The 19436-nt window shown below is 54.4% G+C and overlaps 3 protein-coding genes across 10 annotated transcripts in view; 1 reads left to right on the top strand and 2 right to left on the bottom strand.

Moving 5' to 3' along the window:
• Nucleotides 1-297: 297 nt before the first annotated feature.
• On the top strand, nucleotides 298-14642 carry ZNF219 (zinc finger protein 219). 5 transcript variants are annotated; one of them, XM_082736292.1, is made up of 7 exons: nucleotides 1342-1775; nucleotides 2268-2329; nucleotides 2952-3017; nucleotides 11142-11233; nucleotides 11500-12907; nucleotides 13216-13347; nucleotides 13583-14642. In XM_082736292.1, the coding sequence occupies exons 4-7, from the start codon at nucleotides 11228-11230 to the stop codon at nucleotides 14182-14184; spliced, it is 2148 nt and encodes a 715-aa protein (XP_082592418.1). In that variant the 5' UTR covers nucleotides 1342-1775; nucleotides 2268-2329; nucleotides 2952-3017; nucleotides 11142-11227; the 3' UTR covers nucleotides 14185-14642. The 5 variants fall into 5 exon arrangements, with proteins under 5 accessions (XP_082592422.1, XP_082592419.1, XP_082592418.1 ...); XM_082736293.1 differs by lacking the exons at nucleotides 1342-1775; nucleotides 2268-2329 and adding an exon at nucleotides 437-487; XM_082736296.1 differs by lacking the exons at nucleotides 1342-1775; nucleotides 2268-2329; nucleotides 2952-3017 and adding an exon at nucleotides 298-487.
• TMEM253 (transmembrane protein 253) lies at nucleotides 1769-4265 on the bottom strand. 2 transcript variants are annotated; one of them, XM_082736298.1, is made up of 6 exons: nucleotides 3549-4265; nucleotides 3093-3203; nucleotides 2945-3001; nucleotides 2517-2627; nucleotides 2259-2405; nucleotides 1769-1894 (listed from the first exon to the last, which is right to left on the bottom strand). In XM_082736298.1, exons 1-6 carry the CDS (start codon nucleotides 3705-3707, stop codon nucleotides 1814-1816), a joined length of 666 nt encoding a protein of 221 aa, XP_082592424.1. In that variant the 5' UTR covers nucleotides 3708-4265; the 3' UTR covers nucleotides 1769-1813. The 2 variants fall into 2 exon arrangements, with proteins under 2 accessions (XP_082592424.1, XP_082592423.1); XM_082736297.1 differs by lacking the exon at nucleotides 1769-1894 and having other exon boundaries at nucleotides 1914-2405.
• Nucleotides 14497-19436, bottom strand: part of ARHGEF40 (Rho guanine nucleotide exchange factor 40) — a 19603-nt gene continuing 14663 nt past the window's right edge. The window contains exons 19-24 of one of the 3 annotated variants that reach the window (XM_082736283.1): nucleotides 18075-18252; nucleotides 17196-17300; nucleotides 16820-16963; nucleotides 16185-16315; nucleotides 15733-15779; nucleotides 14497-15600 (exon numbers count right to left, since the gene is read on the bottom strand). In XM_082736283.1, the coding sequence (XP_082592409.1) occupies nucleotides 15738-15779; nucleotides 16185-16315; nucleotides 16820-16963; nucleotides 17196-17300; nucleotides 18075-18252 (600 nt within the window). In that variant the 3' untranslated portion in view covers nucleotides 14497-15600; nucleotides 15733-15737. Of the gene's footprint in view, nucleotides 15601-15732; nucleotides 15780-16184; nucleotides 16316-16370; nucleotides 16599-16819; nucleotides 16964-17195; nucleotides 17301-18074; nucleotides 18253-19436 lie in introns of those variants that run through there. The other 2 variants (XM_082736284.1, XM_082736285.1) reach the window with 2 other exon arrangements.

Below are 19436 nucleotides of genomic sequence, written 5' to 3'. Positions count from 1 at the left end.
TTTCTAATCATATCACTAAGCTGTTGATTCTATCTAGAAGACGGAGTGAACTGTTTTTTTTTTTTTTTTTTTACCCCCGTTTCCTCATCCGCCACCAACTTCCCACTTTGAAGAAAATTATTTTCTGAGTCTTGCACACATAAGCTCTGCATTATTCGGGCAGTTAGACTGGGAGGAGAAGGGGGAGGCCCAGATCTTGTTTTCTCCATTCAAGAGCCTAATTCCAGAACTGTCTCCACCCACTAGTACTCACACAACCTTGTCATAGGGCGACTATTACCACTCCCAAGGTGTCACAAACAGGAGCTCTGCCGCTGGCACCACTGCAATGTCAGGGCAAGGCAGCCAGGCCGCGCTCTTTCCTCACTGATGCCTGGGCTTGGCTAAGTCCGGAAAAGCAGCATTCTCTAGGGAAAGAAGCCTTCTCAAGTGGGAACAAAAATGAGTGTGAGGCGCACACCCATCCTGGGCCCTGTGTGAATTTGGGGTGAGTTCTCTTAGTACTCCAGCTGTGGTCAATTTCTAGTTTCTCTAGCGGCTAGTAAGCTGCCCGGCTGGTGCTACTGGGTCTCCCAGTTTCCCTGGGCTTTTCTAAAGCCCACTCGAGCTTGTCATCTTTGCACACGTGCAAAGGTCAGAAACAGTGGGGGTTGAGCCCAACCAGAGCTTCAGGACCAGACCGCAGCCGGGATCAAAGGTCCGCGGGGCAGCCGAGAGGCTGAGCCTGCGCAGTCCCGCTCCCGCCTTGGGAGAGAAAGGGTGGCGGCAACGCGGTCTCGTAACACCGGCGTGCTCGCAAGAGGCGGGAAAGTGTTAGCTCGGGTCGCCGCGTCCCTTCCTCTTCCTGCCCAATCCACCCGTCTGCCCTGCGAGCCTGTCCTCGTCCGGCACCTGGGCCCCGAGGGAGGGGGACGACAAGGGCCCCGGGCTTCTGACTCATCATCTCCAACCCCTTTCTCGCGCGCGCTCCAAGTCTCAGGACTTTGGATTTGGGCTCTGTGGGAGGGGGCGCAGCGACACCATTTGGGAAACCCAGCTCTGCCGAGGGCCAGCCCCAGCCCCTGCCGGTCCCCGAAGCTGCCAGAGGGAGGCCTGTGGACCCACAGTCAGCGATCAGCTGCCGTGGGTGGGGCGGCGGCGCCCCCGCGCAGGATAACCCGCCTGGCGCCTCCCCGCACGCGGGGCCAGTGGTCGCGTCCGAGGAAACTCTCGGCTAGGCCCCGACTTCCAGCGCCTCGCGTCACTCAGCAGATGTACAGCGCCCCCATCCCAGAGGGAAGGCTCTTTATTTCCCATCAGGCCACGGGGGCAGCGGTGTATCCCGGGACTTGTAGTCTTCGCTAGAGTAGAAAGGAACCGGCTCGAAGGGAGAAAACTAAAGCACCCGTGAACTGATTTCTGAGAATGGGCTTGTGCGGGACCCCGGGCTTGGAGTTGGATGGGATTGTGCAGGTGGAAAGAAGAGAAAGTAGTGAGACGAGGCAGATGTGAAGCTGTATGGGGAGGCGATGGGTATGGAGGGGAAAGATGGAAGGAAGTGGGTACAGCTGAAAATTGGTTTAAGGATGTCCTGCAGGAGGGCAGCTTTTCCCTTTCAGGGAAGGCTCCGGTTTAGGTATAGCTTCCTCTTGTGGGGAAGGGAAGAGCAAGGGGCCTAGTCTGGATGAAAACTGAAGGCACTCCACCGGACTTCATGTAGGTCTCAGAGGACTCCATCTAGCTTCCGAGTTTTGTGTGGTGGGGGGCAGGAGGGCCTGGACAACGCCCTTTGCCAGGTTAGTGGAGCAGGAGTTGCTTGCCTGCCCTTGTTAGCTTACTCATTTGTTGCATTTGCTGTGCTGGCCACGGTGGTACCATTCTCCAAAGCAGCAACTTCCTCCAACTCAGACAGACCCTAAAAGCCAGACAGTTGTGAGGGGAGCAAACTGTAAGGGTGAGAAAGGAGGAATCCCAGACAGAAACAACTTACTCCTTTTCTTCCATTTACTCTTGTTCCCATAGTTCTTCCAATATTTAGGCAGCTTCCTAATGCTCTCCCACATTTCTAATCTCAGCCATTTAGATACCCAGTTACCTCTTACTCAACACTGGGGAATAAATATCTAAAAACAGAAAACCAATCAGTTTCTGGCTATGACCCCTTCTCCCGCTCAGCCCCCACCAACCCTGTTTTCTCTTAAGTGCCACTGACCAGTATAGCCAGTACAAAAATCAGCTGCTAGTGAACTGCTCCATACTTTCCTCCCTGCCCTGGATACCTCCTGCAGCTCCTGGTAGAGCAGACTCCGGTTCCTGCAGCATCCTGGCTTCCTCTGGCTCAGCAGGAAGAGTGAGTATGCCGAGACCAGCACTCCCCCTAGGGTGAAGGCCTCAGTGCCTAGCTCCACCGCCAGCAAGCCAGCCTGCTGCAGGTAGACAGGGATGAGGATGCTACAGGGAACCCAGCACCTGTTTACCCCTGCCCCTTTTCCTCTTCATCTCTTCATTCTCCTACCTTCTCCTTTATTCACCCATACCTGGGAGGGGGCAGCTGAGGCAGCCCCCAAGACTGTCTTCATCACGTCGACCACCACAACGATGAAGCCCAAGATCAGACTGAAGATGTTGAGTATCATCATGGCCCGCACCTGCCAATGAACCAGCTCAACCCTGCCCAGCCTAGGGGACTGATTGCCGCTCCAAGCCCCACCTGCAGCAAAGCCCCCAAACAAAACTCAGCTCCTATTCCTCCACCTCCAAACAGGACCATGAGCCCTCTAATTTCTTGCTTTCCCTCCTCAGTTTTTTTAGGCCAGTCAGGGGCAGGGAGCTGACAGGATTGGTTAACATTTAGTCACTTCCTGGGCTGAGTGGCGTGTGTGTGTGTGTGTGTGTGTGTGTGTGTGTGTGTGTGTGTGTTGGGGTGTGTGTGGGAGAACAGTGCTGCATTCTCTTCCCCTCTCACCTTCCAGAGGCGGGGTGCTCTGCGCAGCTCAAGAGTGACAATCGCAGTGAGGAGACCCTGAATGGTGAGAAAGGCAAGTGTTGCGCTCTGGCCCATTAAGGAGGGCCTCCAGGACCTTCCTTCCACCCTTCCTTGTGGTGTGTCTTACCAATGCTCCAGGCCCAAGTGGCAGTGCTGTGGCCATGTGACAGGCAGAGTTCAGGCAGGCAACAGAGATAGCAAAGGGCACCACAGCCACTGCCAGCCATAGCTGACTCACCTGGAGGCCAGACACAGGGTAGTTGAAGGGGATCTAGAGATCAGCAATTGGGAGGAATGCCCGTTGGTGGGAAGTAGTCAACCAAGGTCAAGTGAAGGAATGGGGTATTAACTTTTTCTGCCTCAAATCTGTCCAAGTCTGGTTACTTACATATGTGTTTTCCCCACATAATGGAAGCTAATTGGGGATTAAGGGTCTTGCTTCATTATGCTATGTTTTTTCCACCCTCCTCCCACTCAGAGGCTAGCAGTTTCAGACACGGGGTGGGTGCTCCCTAATTCAATAGAACTGAACTGGGTTACAACTGGACATGCTGAAGCTCTGGGTGGGACAGCCTGGCCTCACCGCTAGCACCAAGAGGTGCCCGCTCTGCCTGTGCTTTGCCCAGTGCTGTAGCTTTTCCAGACGAAGACTGGGTCTTTCCTGCTCCCGCTGAGCAGCTCTCTCCTCCATGGCTCTGCTGACCACTGGAGTTCGGTGCTTTCTAGGCTGGGAGAAAGGCATTATGGCACCTATCAGGAGATAGGATATGGAGCAACATCTCTTTCAGCTGTCCCTTTATCTGCTTCCAAAATCCGGGGAGTTGAGGCTCAGGGCCTCAGACCTACCTAGTCTGAAGGTGCTACTCCAAAAGGATGGGACCCAGCCGGGCCTGGAGCTCCTGGCAGGGTCCAGTAGCTCAGAGCAGACGACGACGAGGACGACAAACTTGTCTTGGCAGAGACAGGCTGTCGGGGCCGGGAGTGGTGGGGCAAAGGTCCCAGAGTGCCTAAGGATCCAGGGAGTGGCTATGGGCAGACCAGCCTCAGTTCATTCTATAAGACGCCCCACCCTACCTTACTCTGTCCCTCTTTCCCATTGTTGCCTTTTGTTCATTGCTGTTCCCATTTCCCATTGCTGCCCTCTCTGCCCATCCAGGGTCCTCTTCTGATTGCTCACCTCATCCCAGTGGACACTACCACTCTGGGTCCCAGTTTCCCCCCATTTCCATCTAATTTTCTCCTTTTTTTGCTTCCTCCTCAAATTACCTGTAATATAGGGATATCCCATATTACTGTCTGAATTGGTCCCCTGTCATTACCACTTGCAGTGTTGTCTCAAGACCAGGCAAGGTTTAATTCCCCTGGTTTCCTGTCTCACTTTCTGGACGGTTTCTCCTCTCTTCTTCCTTTCTTAAAGGATTTACTCTGGATTGGACACTAAAGTAGATGGGGATCCCTACTTATAGCAGGGATTTTTTTAGTGTTACAGTGTTAATTTGCTGCTAGATATGTACAGAAAATAGTCCCCAAATGGCCAGTCTTGGGAAGGACATTACCATACCAAAGAACATTTTTGAGAGATACAGGTTGCCTTGCAGTCAGGCTGACCTGGACTAGGATCTCAGCTCTGTCACTTTCTCAGCTGTGTGACCTTGAATATTCTACCTATTTAAACCTCAGTTTGCCCAAACTGAGTGATATAAAGGGGGCTAATAATATGACTGTGAGTGGTTGTTGGCTCATGGTGGGCACTTAGTAGCCATCTCTGGTGGGATACGGTCACACTGATGTGCATGAGGCCCATATACTAAAGGCTTATTTAAATGCTAAGCTGGGGACATTTGTTTCTACTGTAAGGAGCAGAATCAGCTGGGCTTGAATATATACCTTATGAATTAAAAATAGGAAAGGTGCAGAGCCTGAGATCTGGAGAAAACCAGACTTATGTTCAAATCCCAGATCTACTGGAATGACCTTGGGTAAGTTACTTAATCTCTGTTTCCTTATCTATAAAGGGAAGTTAATAATACTGATCTCAATACAATACTCAAGGGGTTACCTTGAGTATTAAAAGAGAAAATGCAAAGAACTAGCTCAGCCCAGTACCTAACACCTACTTGCTCAATAATTGTTAGTAACTCTTACCATATTTATTACTGATGGTAGAAGACTGAGCCAGAAGACTCCTGGGAGTTAGTACTGACAGGCAGGGGTCTAGTGGTCCTTTGAAAGACACTTATGTTCTACTCACTGCTGGGCCAACACTCATCTGATCACTGTGTCCACTCTTCTTTCCTGGGGAGTGCGAAACACATTTAAGGGGATCCGGAAAAGTTGTGGGTCTGTTTCTGCCTCAGCCCCCATGTGCATTAATTTTATTTGGTAAGCAGTGGCCTGACAGAATGTGAAGTTAGGCTTGCTTTGAGGATCCCTGAGCTGGTAGGACAGTGGAAAGAGACTCTTTAGCTTCATTTTCCTTACCTGTAAATGCAGACTGATTATATTTCAGAGTGTTATTGTAAGGATTCGATACTATTAAATATGTGAACAGGCATTCCGTCAATATTGATTAAACCTGAGTATACTACTTACAAATTTGTAGCCCCTGTCTAGATTACAAACTGCTCATAGGAAGGTTCTACAAGCCCCTCATCTGCTCATCCCCCACAGTGCTAAGCATAGTGCCTGGTACTCGGTAAGCAATCAGTAAATATTTGTTGTATTGAAGAGCCATTAAAGTGACTTAAGGAATGGGAAAGAGAATTCTAGAGGAAGGAGTGGGATTTGTTTATCAAGAACAGAAAGGACCGAAGAGTAACTTTAATAATGTTTCTTATACGGCAGACATTAACTATCTCTATAATCGCCCCTCCTCCTCCTCCCCAAAAAGAGAGACAGAAATTGTAAGGGAGAGGCTTTGAGATAAAACCCCAGGAAGAACTTCCCGAGTCTGTGCATGTTGGGGCAGAAAGAGCGGCAGAGCCAACTCCTTCCCTGGTATGTCCGGGTTTAGGGTGGGAGGGGCAGTCCGGCTTGGAGGCTGGGGGAAGGACGAGATGACCTTTCAAAATCTCTTCCAGTCTCCTGTTGGAATCGTCTGTGCGTCCCACCCCCGCTCCCTCCCTCCCTCCCTCCGACAGCGCCCCCCGTCTCCAAACTGCCCGTACCCCGCCCCTGGCGGCCGCCTCTCGCGGCTCCCGGGGTCCCCAGCTCCCTGTCCCCGGAGCCAGAGCCCCGCTCCCGCTCCCGCGCGGCTCCCAGCCCCGCCGCGCCGCCCCCCGCATGCTAATGGCCGGGCCGCCTCCCGCCGCACACAATGCGGGCCAGGGCCGGGGGCGGGGGACCGGGGAGGGGGCGGGGGCCGGGCCGGGGGCGGGGGGGCCGGGGCCCGGCGCATCTCCCCCGGCCCCACGTAACGCTGACGCCCGCGCCGCCGGCCCGCCGCCCGCCGCCGCCGCCGCCGCCCGCTCCGCCGCCGCCCGCCCGGGGCTCGTGAGTAGCCGCTCCCCCCACTCCCGGCCCCCCCCCTCCGCCACCCGGCCCCCGCCCCCGGCCCCCTCCCCCCCACCCGGAGGGGGGGCCCGCTCCGCGCGCCCGGCTCGGAGCAGGTGCAGGGGGCGGGGGCGGGGGAGGGGCGCCGGCTCGGCCCCAAGCAAACTTCGCCCAGAGCTCCTGGGGGGGCGGGGTGGGGGCGGCGGCCTCGGAAGCCGGGATAGCTGGGGGGCCTCGAGGGAGGGGGGGGCCAGGTGGGGGAGCCGGGAAAGCGTACACCAAAGGGGAAAGGCCAACGGGGGGGGGGGTGGTGCGGACGTCTTTGTAGGGGCCCGAAGGCAGGGCGCGAGGGGCCTGGGGGTGCAAGGCGGCCGAGCCGGGATCCTGAGTGGATGAGCGCCCCCCGGCTCAGGTAGGGCTGATGGGAGAGGGGGAAGGGACCCAAACTCTCCCGGAGCGGGATGGGGGAGGGGAGAGGATGGGGGGTGCTTCCCTCTCTGCGTCCCAAACAAAGTGTCACAAAGAGCTCGGCCGGCGGCAGCAGCGGCGGAGGCGGCTGCAACTCAGCTTTTGTTCTCCCGGCCGGGGTAGCTGAGCCTTGGCCTCCCAATCTCCCAACCCTGCCCCCCATCATCCTTCTAGCTTATCTTCCCCGGGAGGGGACTGGGGTGCTGCTGGAAGAATCTCTTCTGCAGGATCACAGGTCCTGCCCTACTTGCCAACCTACTTCTGGGAGGGAGATTTTCCCAGAGGCTCTCCCGCCTACCCCCACCCCCTAATCTGAGGACTGAGACTCATATGGGTGCTAAGACTCTGACCTTTCTAGGGTCAGCTCCAGTTAAGGGGACTTAGGGCTGGCGCCATGCCCCCTCCCCCAAATCAAGGTCCTCTAGAACTTTCAGAAGAGGGGTCAAGTTGGGACATGCCTGGGAAATAAGATTCACCATGGCGGGGTGGCAGTAGGTCAGCAGGTGTACCTTCCTCTTGTCTTCTGCTGCACATTTGGAGTCAATGATTGAGGTGCCATGCCCCCAAATCAGGACAGTGAGGATGAAGGAAGGAGGCTTTACCAAGAACTCAATGTAAAAGATGGGCGTGCTGTGATGTGGGGTCAGTTTAGAGGAACTCCCTGAGCAGTGAGGTTCAAAGGGCCATGGATAGGAGACCATGAAAGTGAGCTACTAGCATGTACTTGCGATAAAAGTGGTCTTGATTCTAGACCACCTAAGAAGCCCCTTTTCTTTCTTACCTCATCTTGTGCAGCGTTAATCATAATTGGTAGCAGACTCCAGAGGTGTGGGATTCTCTACAGGGGGAAGAGCATCAAATAATAGAAAAGACCAGTGACAGAGGCTTCATCACAACTATACCTCAGAAGTCCTGAATCCTTGCCTCTTACACTTTGACCCTAAAAACTTTTGAACCATGGGTTTGAGGTCCTTCAGGCAGCAAATGCTTCTGTGTACCTGTCCTTGTTTCTAAGTCTTCTCACCAACCCTTCCAGCCCTCCCTAAAGCAGTAAGGTTGATGGTCCACACGCCCTTCCCCACCAGCTTTCCTAGCACACAAAAATAATTGGCCTGTTGCTTTGGAACGATTTCCGATCCCTATCCCTGGCTCTGTATCCCTATAGAACCCAAACAAGGGCCAGATAACCCCTGATTCCCAGTGAGGGTGGAAAGTAGGTCAGTACTCCTGTCTGGCCAAATCTCGTGGATGGTGTTTAGGGCCTAACTATAGAAAACTCTGTGATTATTGCCCACAGGCAATACATGCATGCTGTGGGTTCCAAGCTGGTTCATAGCTCTTGGACCCTGTTAGTGCTCTTTTCTGTTGAAAACAAAACAAAACAAAACAAAACAAAACACTAGTGGGATCAGGTGCCTGGGGCCTCCTTTGGTATGGAGATGACTCAGGAGGTCTTGACTGGGCCTAGGAAGGTGTCCAGGTGGGTTTTGTTGATTTGAGGCTACCCTCTAGGGAAACTTAACCCTGTTTGGGAATTCAGCTTCAATTTAGGCCTTCTTGTATATCACTTTTTTCCATCCTGGAAAATGCTATGTGTAAAGTAGGTCTTCTGTTTTTGTTTTGTTTTGGTGGAGGAAGCTTTGTCCTGTTCGCACTCTACTTGCTTCATATATGAGGTCAGCCTCCCATGAGGTATTTTGCTTGCTGTGCTACAGGCAGTTTTAGGGGCCCTAGAATCTTCTCAGAATCAGAATATGTGCCCATAGGTTAGTCAGCTATGACCATGCAGTATTCCCAGCCTCCCCCCCTCCTCCCCCACCATCTGCTTCCTCTGAATATACCAGATTGGCTGTACACCAGGATGTTCCGGGAATCCCCAGGAGAGCAACAGAATGTGATGGACCCAAATACGATGCCTCAGTAACTCATTCCAGGATGTACAAACTGTAACTGTCAGGACACTCCTTATAGCTAATTAAAATTCTTCTAGTTACATCTATTTTCTATTACACTTATCTATTTTCAGTGACATCTAAAAGGCCAAAATAATTCCTCTGGTACCACTGTCCCCCATCCCCCTCCATAGTTCCCAGATAGGAATTTTTAAAAATCCTCTAGCTTTTTTCAGTGCTTTATCTGTGGTGCTAAAATGGCAAATGTGGCCCCTCTAGCACTTCCTAGCTCTTCCTATGGTAAGGAGCCGAGGTGGCCAAAGTGGCTCCTCTGGTAGCCCACTGCACTCTCCATGGTACTGAAGGGATGACCATTTGTTTTTAAAATCTCTCTGGGGTCCAGAAGAGTCCTGTGACTCAGAACCACAAATTTTTGAGCTGGATGGGACCATTAATATAAATTAGTCCAACTTTCTTATTTTACAGATGAGTAAACTGGGAGGTTAAGTGATTTACTGAAGGTTGCAGGGCTATTAATAGTCAGACTGGGCCCACAATAGCCTTGCACTCCTCAGTCCTACTCTTTAAATCACCTTTTGTGACACTACGCATGGAGCCTAGCTGGGCTCTTGGTCCCAGGAAAGGGGTTTGTTTGGAGGATCCAGAAGATGATGGTGGATGCCCTAATTTGGAGCTACAGAAATACAAATGTTAAATGTGGTGGTGGAGGTTGTTTAATGACCCTTGGATGAGGACACCTCCTGTTAATAAAATTCCCTTAACCCAGATTTCACATGTAACAGGTACCTGCCCCTTTATGGATTCTTATCACATTCACATTCATTAAATGTCAAAAATTAAAGAAGGTTTGGACCTCCAGAGCCTTTTCTCTTTGCTGATAAGCAGGGCTGACTCCTGGCCCAGTTCTCTTCTGTTAAAGATCCTTAAGCAAAGTAACGCTTGAGTCCTTTTCTTTCTCAGTAACCCATTTCAGTTTCACAATGCCTATTGTATGGAAGTTCTTTATATCTCAAATATTCTTTCTATCTCAGGCAAAAAAATAGGTTAGGCCCACATTCATCCAGTCTCAACTGGAGACAATTCTGTATGTAAGCAGGAAGGTAGGCTGGCTGACTTCTGCTCATCTTCCCCAGGCCTGTTTCCATGAATGTTAATTCTGGGGTTGCCTCTAAGTCCTAATGCTAACTAACCTCTGCAGCTTAGAATCAGAAGAGCACCCCCCCCCCCCAAGCTTCTTCTTAGTGCTCTTCTCCTTCCTCAGAACTGGAGCTCTGCACATCCCAGGCCCAGGGAATTTCAGCCTGGAGAATTTTAACCCTTTCCTGCTCAGAGCATGTGCTGAGCCCCTATCTGTGCAGATGGCCCAGCCCCGCCCCCCGTCCCTCACTCCAGCCTCTTGAGCTCAGAGCCAGTGTAATCCTCCTCTTGTGTGAGGGAGCCTCTCCCCTGCAGAGAGAAGGAAAGCCTGCCTCGGAACAGCCCTGGACAAAGGGGCTGAGATGCCCCGTCAAACTGCAGGCTCCAAGGTTTGAAACACGGGGATGAATCCTATCTGTTATTTGTAGTTTTTAACCCCTTCCCCAGGCCAGCAGCGCCCCTTAACTTCCACTCCTCCCCCAACTCTCTCTTCATTCCCTCTCCCTCTGGCTCTCTCCCCCTTCATGCCCCTCCCCCTCTGTCTGTCTCCAGACTCTCTGCTGCTGGGAGGTGTTTCTCTCCCATGCATGAATGAGTCTCTGTAATGAATGGAAATGAATGGATCAGGAATCCAGGCGGAGGGAGGGAGAACGAGGGGGAAAAGACAGAAAGACAGGATAAGGCCAGAAGGAAGGACTGTGGAGTGTGGAAGGATGTTTGGCTTATCGGTCAGTTAGGGGTCTGAGAGCAACTGGTTTCACTTGGATAACTGGGGGGGCATGGCAGGCCCACCCGGTTTGCTCATCAAGCTGCATAGCCTGACTTAAATGGGAGAGGGGTATACTGTGATGGTTTCTACCACCAGGGGGTGGTGATGGTGGTGCTGATGGTGGTGATGGTAAAGATGGTAGTGGTCGTTTGGGACTAGGAGTTTAAAATTACTACTTTGGGGGAAGACATCCTGGTTGTTAGGGAGCCTGTGGGCTGGGCAAATCAAGGAGTAAAAATTTTGAAGAGAGCAGCCCCTTCCTGTCTCAGGGTGCAAGGAAGGGTAATGGATAGGTTGCAAGAGTATGGCTGCTAAGGGTATGGGGTTGGGGGTGCCTCTTTCCACTGCTGAAAACCAGGGCTCATCTTTCCCTCCAAACCTGTCTCTCTTGCTTTAGCTCTTCAGCACCTGTTGCCTTCACTAGCAGCTCTTCCTCCTCCTCTTCCCTGAACTCCCCAGAACCAAAGAATGTGAAGGGGGTCCATGGAGGTGAGTGAAGAAGCTCTGACCTGAACCTGCAAGTACTTCCGATTATACTCCTTCCCTGCCCTACCTCTCTTAGAAGTTTTGTCTGTGGCCCCAACAGCTCAATTCCCATTCATGTCCCACTTCCCTCAGGGTGAGTGGGAAGGGCACTCGGTATTCCTGATTCAGGCCCCAACCCACCTTCCCTCGAGTTTTGGCCTTCTACACCCTTGCTTTTCCCACAGCTGTCCCTTTTCAACCCCTTGCTCTACTCAGGTCTTTCTCCACAGGGCTCACGTCCCCGCGTTCCGGGCGGCCATTTAGCGCCCTCGCCGCCCGCCTTCGACGGCGAACTGGATCTGCAGCGCTACTCCAACGGGCCAGGCGTGAGCGCCGGGTCTCCAGGGATGGGAGCAGTGGCCTGGTCCGAGAGTCGCGCAGGGGAAAGACGCTTCCCTTGCCCTGTATGCGGGAAGCGCTTCCGCTTCAACTCTATCTTGGCTTTGCACCTGCGGGCGCACCCAGGCGCCCAGGCCTTCCAGTGCCCGCACTGCGGCCACCGCGCTGCGCAGCGGGCTCTGCTGCGCTCGCATCTGCGCACGCACCAGCCCGAGCGTCCGCGTAGTCCCGCCGCACGCCTGTTGCTGGAGCTGGAGGAGCGCGCGCTACTGCGCGAGGCCCGGCTGGGGAGAGCCCGAAGTTCTGGGGGCATGCAGTCCACCCCTGCCACTGAGGGCCTGGCGCGGTCCCAGGCTCCTTCGTCGTCCGCCTTCCGTTGCCCCTTCTGCAAAGGCAAATTTCGCACCGCGGCGGAGCGCGAACGCCACCTGCACATCCTGCACAGGCCCTGGAAGTGCGGCCTGTGCAGTTTTGGTTCCAGCCAGGAGGAGGAGCTGCTGCATCACAGCCTGACGGCCCACGGAGCTCCTGAGCGCCCCCTGGCGGCCAGCTCGGCTGCACCCCAGCCTCAGCCTCCACCCCAACCTGAACCCAGATCAGTCCCAGATTCTGAGCCGGAGCCTGAACGTGAGGCAGCGCCTGCCCCCGCTCCCGCCGCTCCCGAGGAGCCCCCAGCGCCCCCGGAGTTCCGCTGTCAAGTGTGTGGCCAGAGCTTTACGCAGTCCTGGTTTCTGAAGGGCCACATGCGCAAGCACAAGGCCTCCTTCGATCATGCGTGTCCCGTGTGTGGCCGCTGCTTCAAGGAGCCCTGGTTCCTTAAGAACCACATGAAGGTGCATGCCAGCAAGCTGGGGCCGCTGCGCGCCCCGGGGGCTGGTTCCGGGGCTGCCCGGGCCCCCCAGCCTCCTGACCTGGGCCTGCTGACCTATGAGCCGCTGGGCCCCGCGCTCCTCTTGGCCCCGGCTCCCACTCCCGCCGAGCGCCGTGAGCCTCCGAGCCTCCTGGGCTACCTGAGCCTGCGAGCTGGCGAGGCCCGGCCTAATGGTGAGGGCGCCGAGCCTGGGGCCGGCCGCGGCTTCGGAAGCTTCCGCCCACTGCCCTCTGCTCTTCCGGCCCGGGCTCGCCGGCATCGCGCGGAAGAGCCAGAGGAGGAAGAGGAGGTGGTGGAGGCAGAGGAGGAGACCTGGGCCCGCAGCAGGGCGTTGGGCCCTCTGGCTTCACTGCACCCGCGCCCAGGCGAGGGGCCAGGGCACTCTGCGTCTGCTGCGGGGACCCAAGCAAGGTCCACCGCCACGCAGGGTATGTAGGGGTCTTTTCCCTCCAAGATTTCCACATCCGGGGCCCATTCTGACGCCACCACCGCCCTCCTTGCCCTCCTCTTTAAAAGGGACCTTTCTCTTACTCTCGATTGTTTTCACTCCTGGAGGCCACTTTTCGAGGGGCATAGCACAACTCACAACAAATCCAACTCCTCAGCTTCCCTCAAATAGACTGTTTACTTCTGGGGTCCCAGGGGAAGCAATCCTAAGGGGTGGGTGTGGGACGCGTGGCCCTGATAGGGATAGGGCAAAGGGCCTTTCTGACTTCCCTTAACGTGTGTGTTGCAGAAGAGAATGGGCTGTTGGTTGGAGGGACCCGGCCTGAAGGGGGCCGGGGAGCCACAGGAAAGGATTGCCCCTTCTGTGGAAAATCTTTCCGCTCAGCGCATCACCTTAAAGTGCACCTTCGAGTGCACACAGGTGAGGGGGGCAGCCTCTGTGGTCGGGAGGGAACTGAGGGGCAGGAACAGAGAGCGCTGCCTGAAACGCAGCCTGCAGTATGGCCAGTTGAGGTGGTTGGGAGAATGCTGCTCTGTTAAATGAGAGGCGGTGGGGGTATGTTTTTCTGGTCCAGAAGGGCCTGTACAAAGAGCGAAATGCGGGTGGGGCCGGCGGTGATCGTGCTTCTGTGACCCTGTCGCACCCCTTTCACCAGGCGAGCGCCCCTACAAATGTCCGCACTGCGACTACGCGGGCACCCAATCCGGCTCGCTGAAGTATCACCTGCAGCGCCACCACCGAGAGCAGAGGAGTGGGGCGGGCCCCGGACCACCCCCAGAGCCGCCGCCCCCTTCCCAGCGGAGTGCGGCACAGCAGTCGGGAGCCAAGGCGGCTCCGCAGCCTGCGACCTGGGTGGAGGGCGCGGCGAACCCCCGGCCTCCTTCGAGCGCGGCGCCGGGGTCCCGTCGGAAACCCGCCAGTCCCGGGAGGACCCTGCGCAACGGGCGAGGCGGTGAGGCCGAACCCCTGGACCTGTCCCTGCGGGCGGGGCCGGGAGGCGAGGCTGGGCCGGGGGGTGCCCTCCACCGATGCCTCTTCTGCCCCTTCGCCACAGGAGCCCCTGAGCTCATGGCCTTGCACCTGCAAGTGCACCACAGCCGCAGGGCTCGGGGCCGCAGGCCGCCCCAGGCCGACGCGTCCCCGCCTTACGCCCCTGCACAATCCGGAGAGACCCCTCCCAGTCCTCCTCAGGAAGGGGAGGAGGGCCCCGGGCTGCAGAGAGCAGGAGAGGCGGGGCTAGGAGGACAAGAACGGTAGGGAGCCCTCTTAGGGGCGGTTAGCTTAGTGAGCTCACCCCGCGGGAGCGGGGGAGTGCTAGAGGTAGTTGGGTAGAGCAGCCAGCAGGGGGCAGCGTGGGACCCATATCCCAGCCCCAGGCGGACCAGAGGTGGAGGGGGTGGAGGGCGTAGGAGGGTGGGCGGGCGCTACCCACCCAGCCCAGGGGAGAGTCACAGTGCCTTAGAAGTGGCAGGGGTGAGGATCAAAGAACGGGGTCCCAGGGCTGGCAGAGGGTTGTGTCCCTGTTGAGGAGCCGCTCTGCCAGTCTTTGCTGGTCCATAGGCGTGAGAGTTTATTTTTGTACAATGGGTGGGGGTGGGGGGCACTGTACCCTTCTAGCCCCTTCAGGGGCCCTGTAGACGTCGCTATTTTTGGTACGATTCCTGTCATCCCTGTCGCAGAGTTGTGTCCCCAATAAACAGGTGTCTTGAGGCACAGGGCGCTGTGTCTGTCTGCCTATGTCCTGTCCTACTTGGGCCATTTTGTCCGGAAATACTTCTTGGGGCACTTAAGTGCTCACCCAGAGAGCTTAATAAGGAACGAGAAATCTTGGGCTTCACCCCCAGACTTCGGCTTCAGTAGCTCTGGGGGTGGGGCCCAGGAATTAGCATTTAGCAAGTAGCCTGGGGATTCTCATGCCCTATGGTCTGAGGACCTCATTTTGAGAACTGCTAGATCCCAGCTTAAGGATGACCCCTCAGCCTCAAGAACTGGGTGCAGTGGGAGAGGTGGAACTTCGCAGAGTGCATTGAGCCTCCAAGAGCCACTGCGGGAGGGGCATTTTCCCACACCCACGCCCAGTTTGGGGCCAGGAACAACCCAGGGTCTGCGCTAGCTCTTCTAACACAAAGTATGAGTAAATACGTTTAATATAACAATAGTATTATAATAACAGTAATTACATGTATAAAGTTTGTAGCCCCCCCAACCCCCCACCGTCCTGTAATGATTTGCAAAACTCCATTTCCTATGACAACCCAGAGTGGAGTCACCAGGAACCACAGCTGACCTGGCAGAGATGAGACTTCTCAGGGGAGAGTCTGGGTGGTACCACACGAAGGGGAGAATGCAGGCTGTTGGGGGAGGGCCAACACGGAGCCGTGTCCTGGGAGAATGCAGTGGCCCAAGATGGGGAAGGACTGGATGAGAGCTCATTTCTCCCCCTCCAGGGCATGAAGGCAAGCAAAGAGTGGACACTTTGGTTCCTGCAGGAAGGCACCCGGCTGGAGAGAGCCAGAGATAGCAGCAGGGAAACATGCTGGTCCTGTGACCTCCTCTCTGTCCAGAAAGCAGAAGGAAGGAATTCAGTGCTCTTCCAGCCTCCACTATGTCCCACTGCCATCACGGCCCAAAGTGTGCTGAGAGGAAGGCCTCTAGCCAAGTTCTCCATCTTCTCTAGAAGCCAGGAGAGAAGAGGGAGATGGGTTGGGAGAGGGAAGAAGCCGACTTGCAAGAAGCTGGCGAAAGAAGGCAGTTGGTGCAAGAAGTTAGGAGTGTTAGATATAGTGGAAGGGGGCACTGACTCACCCAGGTCACAGAGGAGTGGTGGGGTCACTCAGGGCTCGGGCATGACTCTGCAAAAAGATGAACTGCAGTGAACTTAAAGGGCAAGGAAATGTCCTTTTTCCTATATTCACCCCCCCTCCAGCCTGCCAATTCACCTCTCTTTCCTCCTCCCCCAGATTCCTCAATTTGGCTAATTTAATTCAAGTCCAGATACTTTTGGCATCCCCCCCACCTTTCCATCCACTCCTGCACTATGCACCTTATTAAAGATTCCTTTTCACATCTGACTTTGATTCCTCTCCTCTAGGTCAAGGGGTAGAGGAGAAAGGCAGACGACAATATATCCAACCTGTGGTCTTGCTGGGAACACAGGCTCATTGGTTCCCCCTGCCCCCATGGGTTGAATGAGAATAGCCCACTCAGAAAGTGGCTGAAGAGAGCACCCCACTTTCAGCCCTAGTATAGGGACTTACCTGCCGGGACAGCCCTAAGATCCCTCCACTGGCCAGAGTGGGAGTGCTGCTCCCAGGGTGGGGGGGCTGCAGGCTGGGGCTGTTTCTTGGTCCTGGGGACACATCTCCAGAAGAGTCAAGTGTTTCTGGGGCTGGAGGGGAAGCTAGGGTGAGAGCAGGGTATAGACCCCCCCTAGATTACCTTAAGCAACCAAGCTGCTCCATCAGGGAAGAAAAAGCTCCATAGCAACAGGAAGCTGTGAGTCACCATAGCAATCCAGTTGTAAGAGAACCCCCCTACCAAGAGGCAGGAAATTGTCAGCAGCATCATTAGAGCAACGAGGGAAGAAGCGACAGGAAACTATAAGGATTGCCGTGGTGAACCAGGAGGGTACAACAGGAAGCTGAGCAGTTTCCATAGAAACCCAAGGAGAGCTAGAGAGAGAGGTACAGAGGAAGTGCTGCTTAGCAACAGGCTGCTGTAAGCATTATCCTAGCAACCAGATGGAAGGCTCTTTTAGCAATGGGGAAGCTGTACATAGTTGTCATGGCAACTGGGCTACTTGGCAAGAAAAAGGAATTGCTTAGCAGCAAGCAGCCTGAACATCACCACGATGACCCAGCTGTTGGGAGCCACCCCTTGAGAGGTGCCTCACCCAGGGAAATTTGCTTGACGTCCAGATCCCAGGCCTCCTCCTCGACGCGGGCAGGCAGGGAGCAGGCTCCCGGTGAGAGGCCGGGAAGGGACGGGCCGGCATGCTCAAAGGATGACACGGCCACGGAAGCCCGGGTGCGGGCGGCTGCAGAGAGGGGGTTGGGGGGTGGGGTGCTGGTGTGGGAAAGCCCTCCTGGCTCTCTGAAATGACCCTCAGTCTCACAGAGGGCCTCCCAGTCAGTCCCACAATTTCTGGGAAGACATGTCCACTCATTGCCCTTCTTTACTTTTTTCTACCATGCCTCCCCACTATGCCCTCGCTCTCAAGGTCTTGTCTCCTGGGAGTCGCCCCCACCCCCCAGCACTGTGGCCCTCACCTCTTCCAGTGAGCAAGGCACTCAGCGTCCGCTCCCCAAGAGCTTTGATGTCCAGGAAAGGTTTATTCCCAATGCCCATGGAGACCATCTGCTGCACTCGGAGCTCTAGGAAACAGAGACCCCATTACCAATGGGGTCCTTCAGCTCCCTCTTGGCTCCAAGCCCCAGCACTATCATGGTGGACTCTTCTGCTCCTTGCCAATTCTCATTCTTCTGGTATCTCCTGTTACCCTTGCTGTCAACTGTCACTATGTGGATGGTGATGGTGGCCCTTAAACCACCTCCTCAGACTCCTGTCTCTTGTCTTCTACATGTTGCACCCTGCCCATTTGGCATCCCAGCCATCTAACTTCTAATACTCACCCTCTGCCCTTTAACGTGGGCATTAAGAGCAAACCTCTCATTCTTACACACCTTTCTAGTTTATCAAGTGCTTCCATAGATAATCACGTATTTCACCATCCCTATCATATGAAGATGTAGCTGTCACTTTCCATCTTTTCAAGATCCGTGGAATGGGGTTCAGAGAATTAAAAACAAAAACCCAGCCCCCAAAACACAAAACAAAGCACACAGAAACACTAGTCCGGGTCAAACAGCATGTAAATTCTGGAACCAGGGTCTAGTGAACACTTCTTCACTCTCTTTTGCCCTGCCCTTTGCTCTCGCTTTTCTGAAATTGGTAGCTGCCTTTTTCCTTTTGGTATACCTTAGACTAATCTCTATGCCAGCAACCTCTCTCCAGTCAGAACTGGAATTATCTCCTAAGTCACTCCTTTTCCATCCCACACCCTATGGTCTTTATGCAGACTAACCTCCCATTGTAACCTGGACCCTAACTGAGTGCCCCCCACCCCCCTCCCCAGCCCCGGCTCACACCCTTGTTGTGAGCCGCCTGTCTCCACAGCAGCTGGGCAATAGAACTGGTCCACTTGAGTTTGATCTCTGGTGAGGCTGCCTGCAGAGTGTATGCTTCTCGAGCGCGCCGCCGCCGGAACCACAACTCAAAGCAGAGTCCGCTGTCCCCGATGTTTTCTGTGAGCCCCATGTCAGCAGTCTGAGAAAAAGCGGAGGAGAGTGGGTGAAGACAGAATGAGTCCTGGCTAGATGGCACCACATGGAAAAGCACTACACTTAGCTTGGCATCTGGTAGATGTTCAGTAAATGTTTGCTCAACACCTACCATATGCCAAGTGTTCTACATTTAGCCTTCCTAACAACCATAATTTACAGAAGGGGAATGCCCAGAGACACAAAGTAACTTGCCCAGGGGCTTATCATAGCTTAGTGGAGAGAGAGGGTTCAAACCCACGTCTACGTTATTCCAAACCTAGGCTTCTTTTTCTCTATTCTGTACTCTGCGCCCCCCTCCCCCAGGAGCTGGAACAAATGTAGGCAGACAAAGTTTAGAAACCCTTAGTGGGGGGCACCTGGGTGGCCCAGTGGATTAAAAACCTCTCCCTTTGGGTCAGGTCATGGTCCCAGGGTCCTGGGATGGAGCTCCGCATCAGGCTCTCTGCTCAGCAGGGAGCCTGCTTCCCTTCCTCTCTCTCTGCCTGGTTCTCTGTCTACATCTAATCTCTGTCAAATAAATAAATAAATAAATAAATAAATAAATAAGAAACCCTTAGGGGGTGCCTGGTGGCTCAGTTGGTTAAGCATCTGCCTTTGCCTCAGGTCATGATCCCCGAGTCCTGGGATCCAGTAGAGCCCCATACCCAGCTCCTTGCTCAGTGAGGAGCCTGCTTCTCCTTCTCCCTTTACTGGCCACTCCCCCTGCTTGTGTTCGTGCTTGCTCTCTCTCTCTCTCTCACTGCCAAATACATAAATAAAATCTTAAAAAAAAAAAGAATCTCTTAGAATCATGCCATACTGCCTGATCTAGGACTATAGATCTTTCCCTCTCTCTCTTTTTTAAGATTTTGTTTTTTAAGTGATCTCTACACCCAGTGTAGGACTTGAGCTCACAACCCTGAAATCAAGAGGCAGACACAGCTGACGGAGCCAGCCAGGTGCCCCTAGGACTATAGGTCTCTATTAATGTTTATCTGGATACCAAAGTAGTTTCTCTGAAGAAAGTCCTCCCTCCTTTTGGGTTTGGTTCCAGTGGTTCCATCAATTTAATCTATTAGAGAGACTGATAAATAAAGAGTCCTTTTTTGTCACCCCAAGAACCACCCCTAACTCAAAAAGCATATATTCTTAATGGGAAAGGTCCTCCATTCTGGCTTGGAATGCCTT

This window comes from Mustela nivalis (genome assembly GCF_964662115.1).
Source record: "Mustela nivalis genome assembly, chromosome: 6".
Taxonomy (NCBI): domain Eukaryota; kingdom Metazoa; phylum Chordata; class Mammalia; order Carnivora; family Mustelidae; genus Mustela; species Mustela nivalis.
This window is presented reverse-complemented; position numbering and strand designations above follow the sequence as displayed.

Excerpts from the sequence above, each read along its gene's own strand:
- TMEM253 (XM_082736297.1), bottom strand. The coding sequence starts at position 3,707 with ATGCCTTTCTCCCAGCCTAGAAAGCACCGAACTCCAGTGGTCAGCAGA. Across the intron at positions 3,002-3,092 it reads CACTTGGGCCTGGAGCATTG|GGTCTCCTCACTGCGATTGT; the intron begins GTAAGACACACC and ends CTCACCATTCAG. Across the intron at positions 2,406-2,516 it reads CCTCAGCTGCCCCCTCCCAG|CAGGCTGGCTTGCTGGCGGT; the intron begins GTATGGGTGAAT and ends GTCTACCTGCAG.
- ZNF219 (XM_082736296.1), top strand. Across the intron at positions 12,908-13,215 it reads AAGGTCCACCGCCACGCAGG|AAGAGAATGGGCTGTTGGTT; the intron begins GTATGTAGGGGT and ends TGTGTGTTGCAG. Across the intron at positions 13,348-13,582 it reads GCACCTTCGAGTGCACACAG|GCGAGCGCCCCTACAAATGT; the intron begins GTGAGGGGGGCA and ends CCCTTTCACCAG.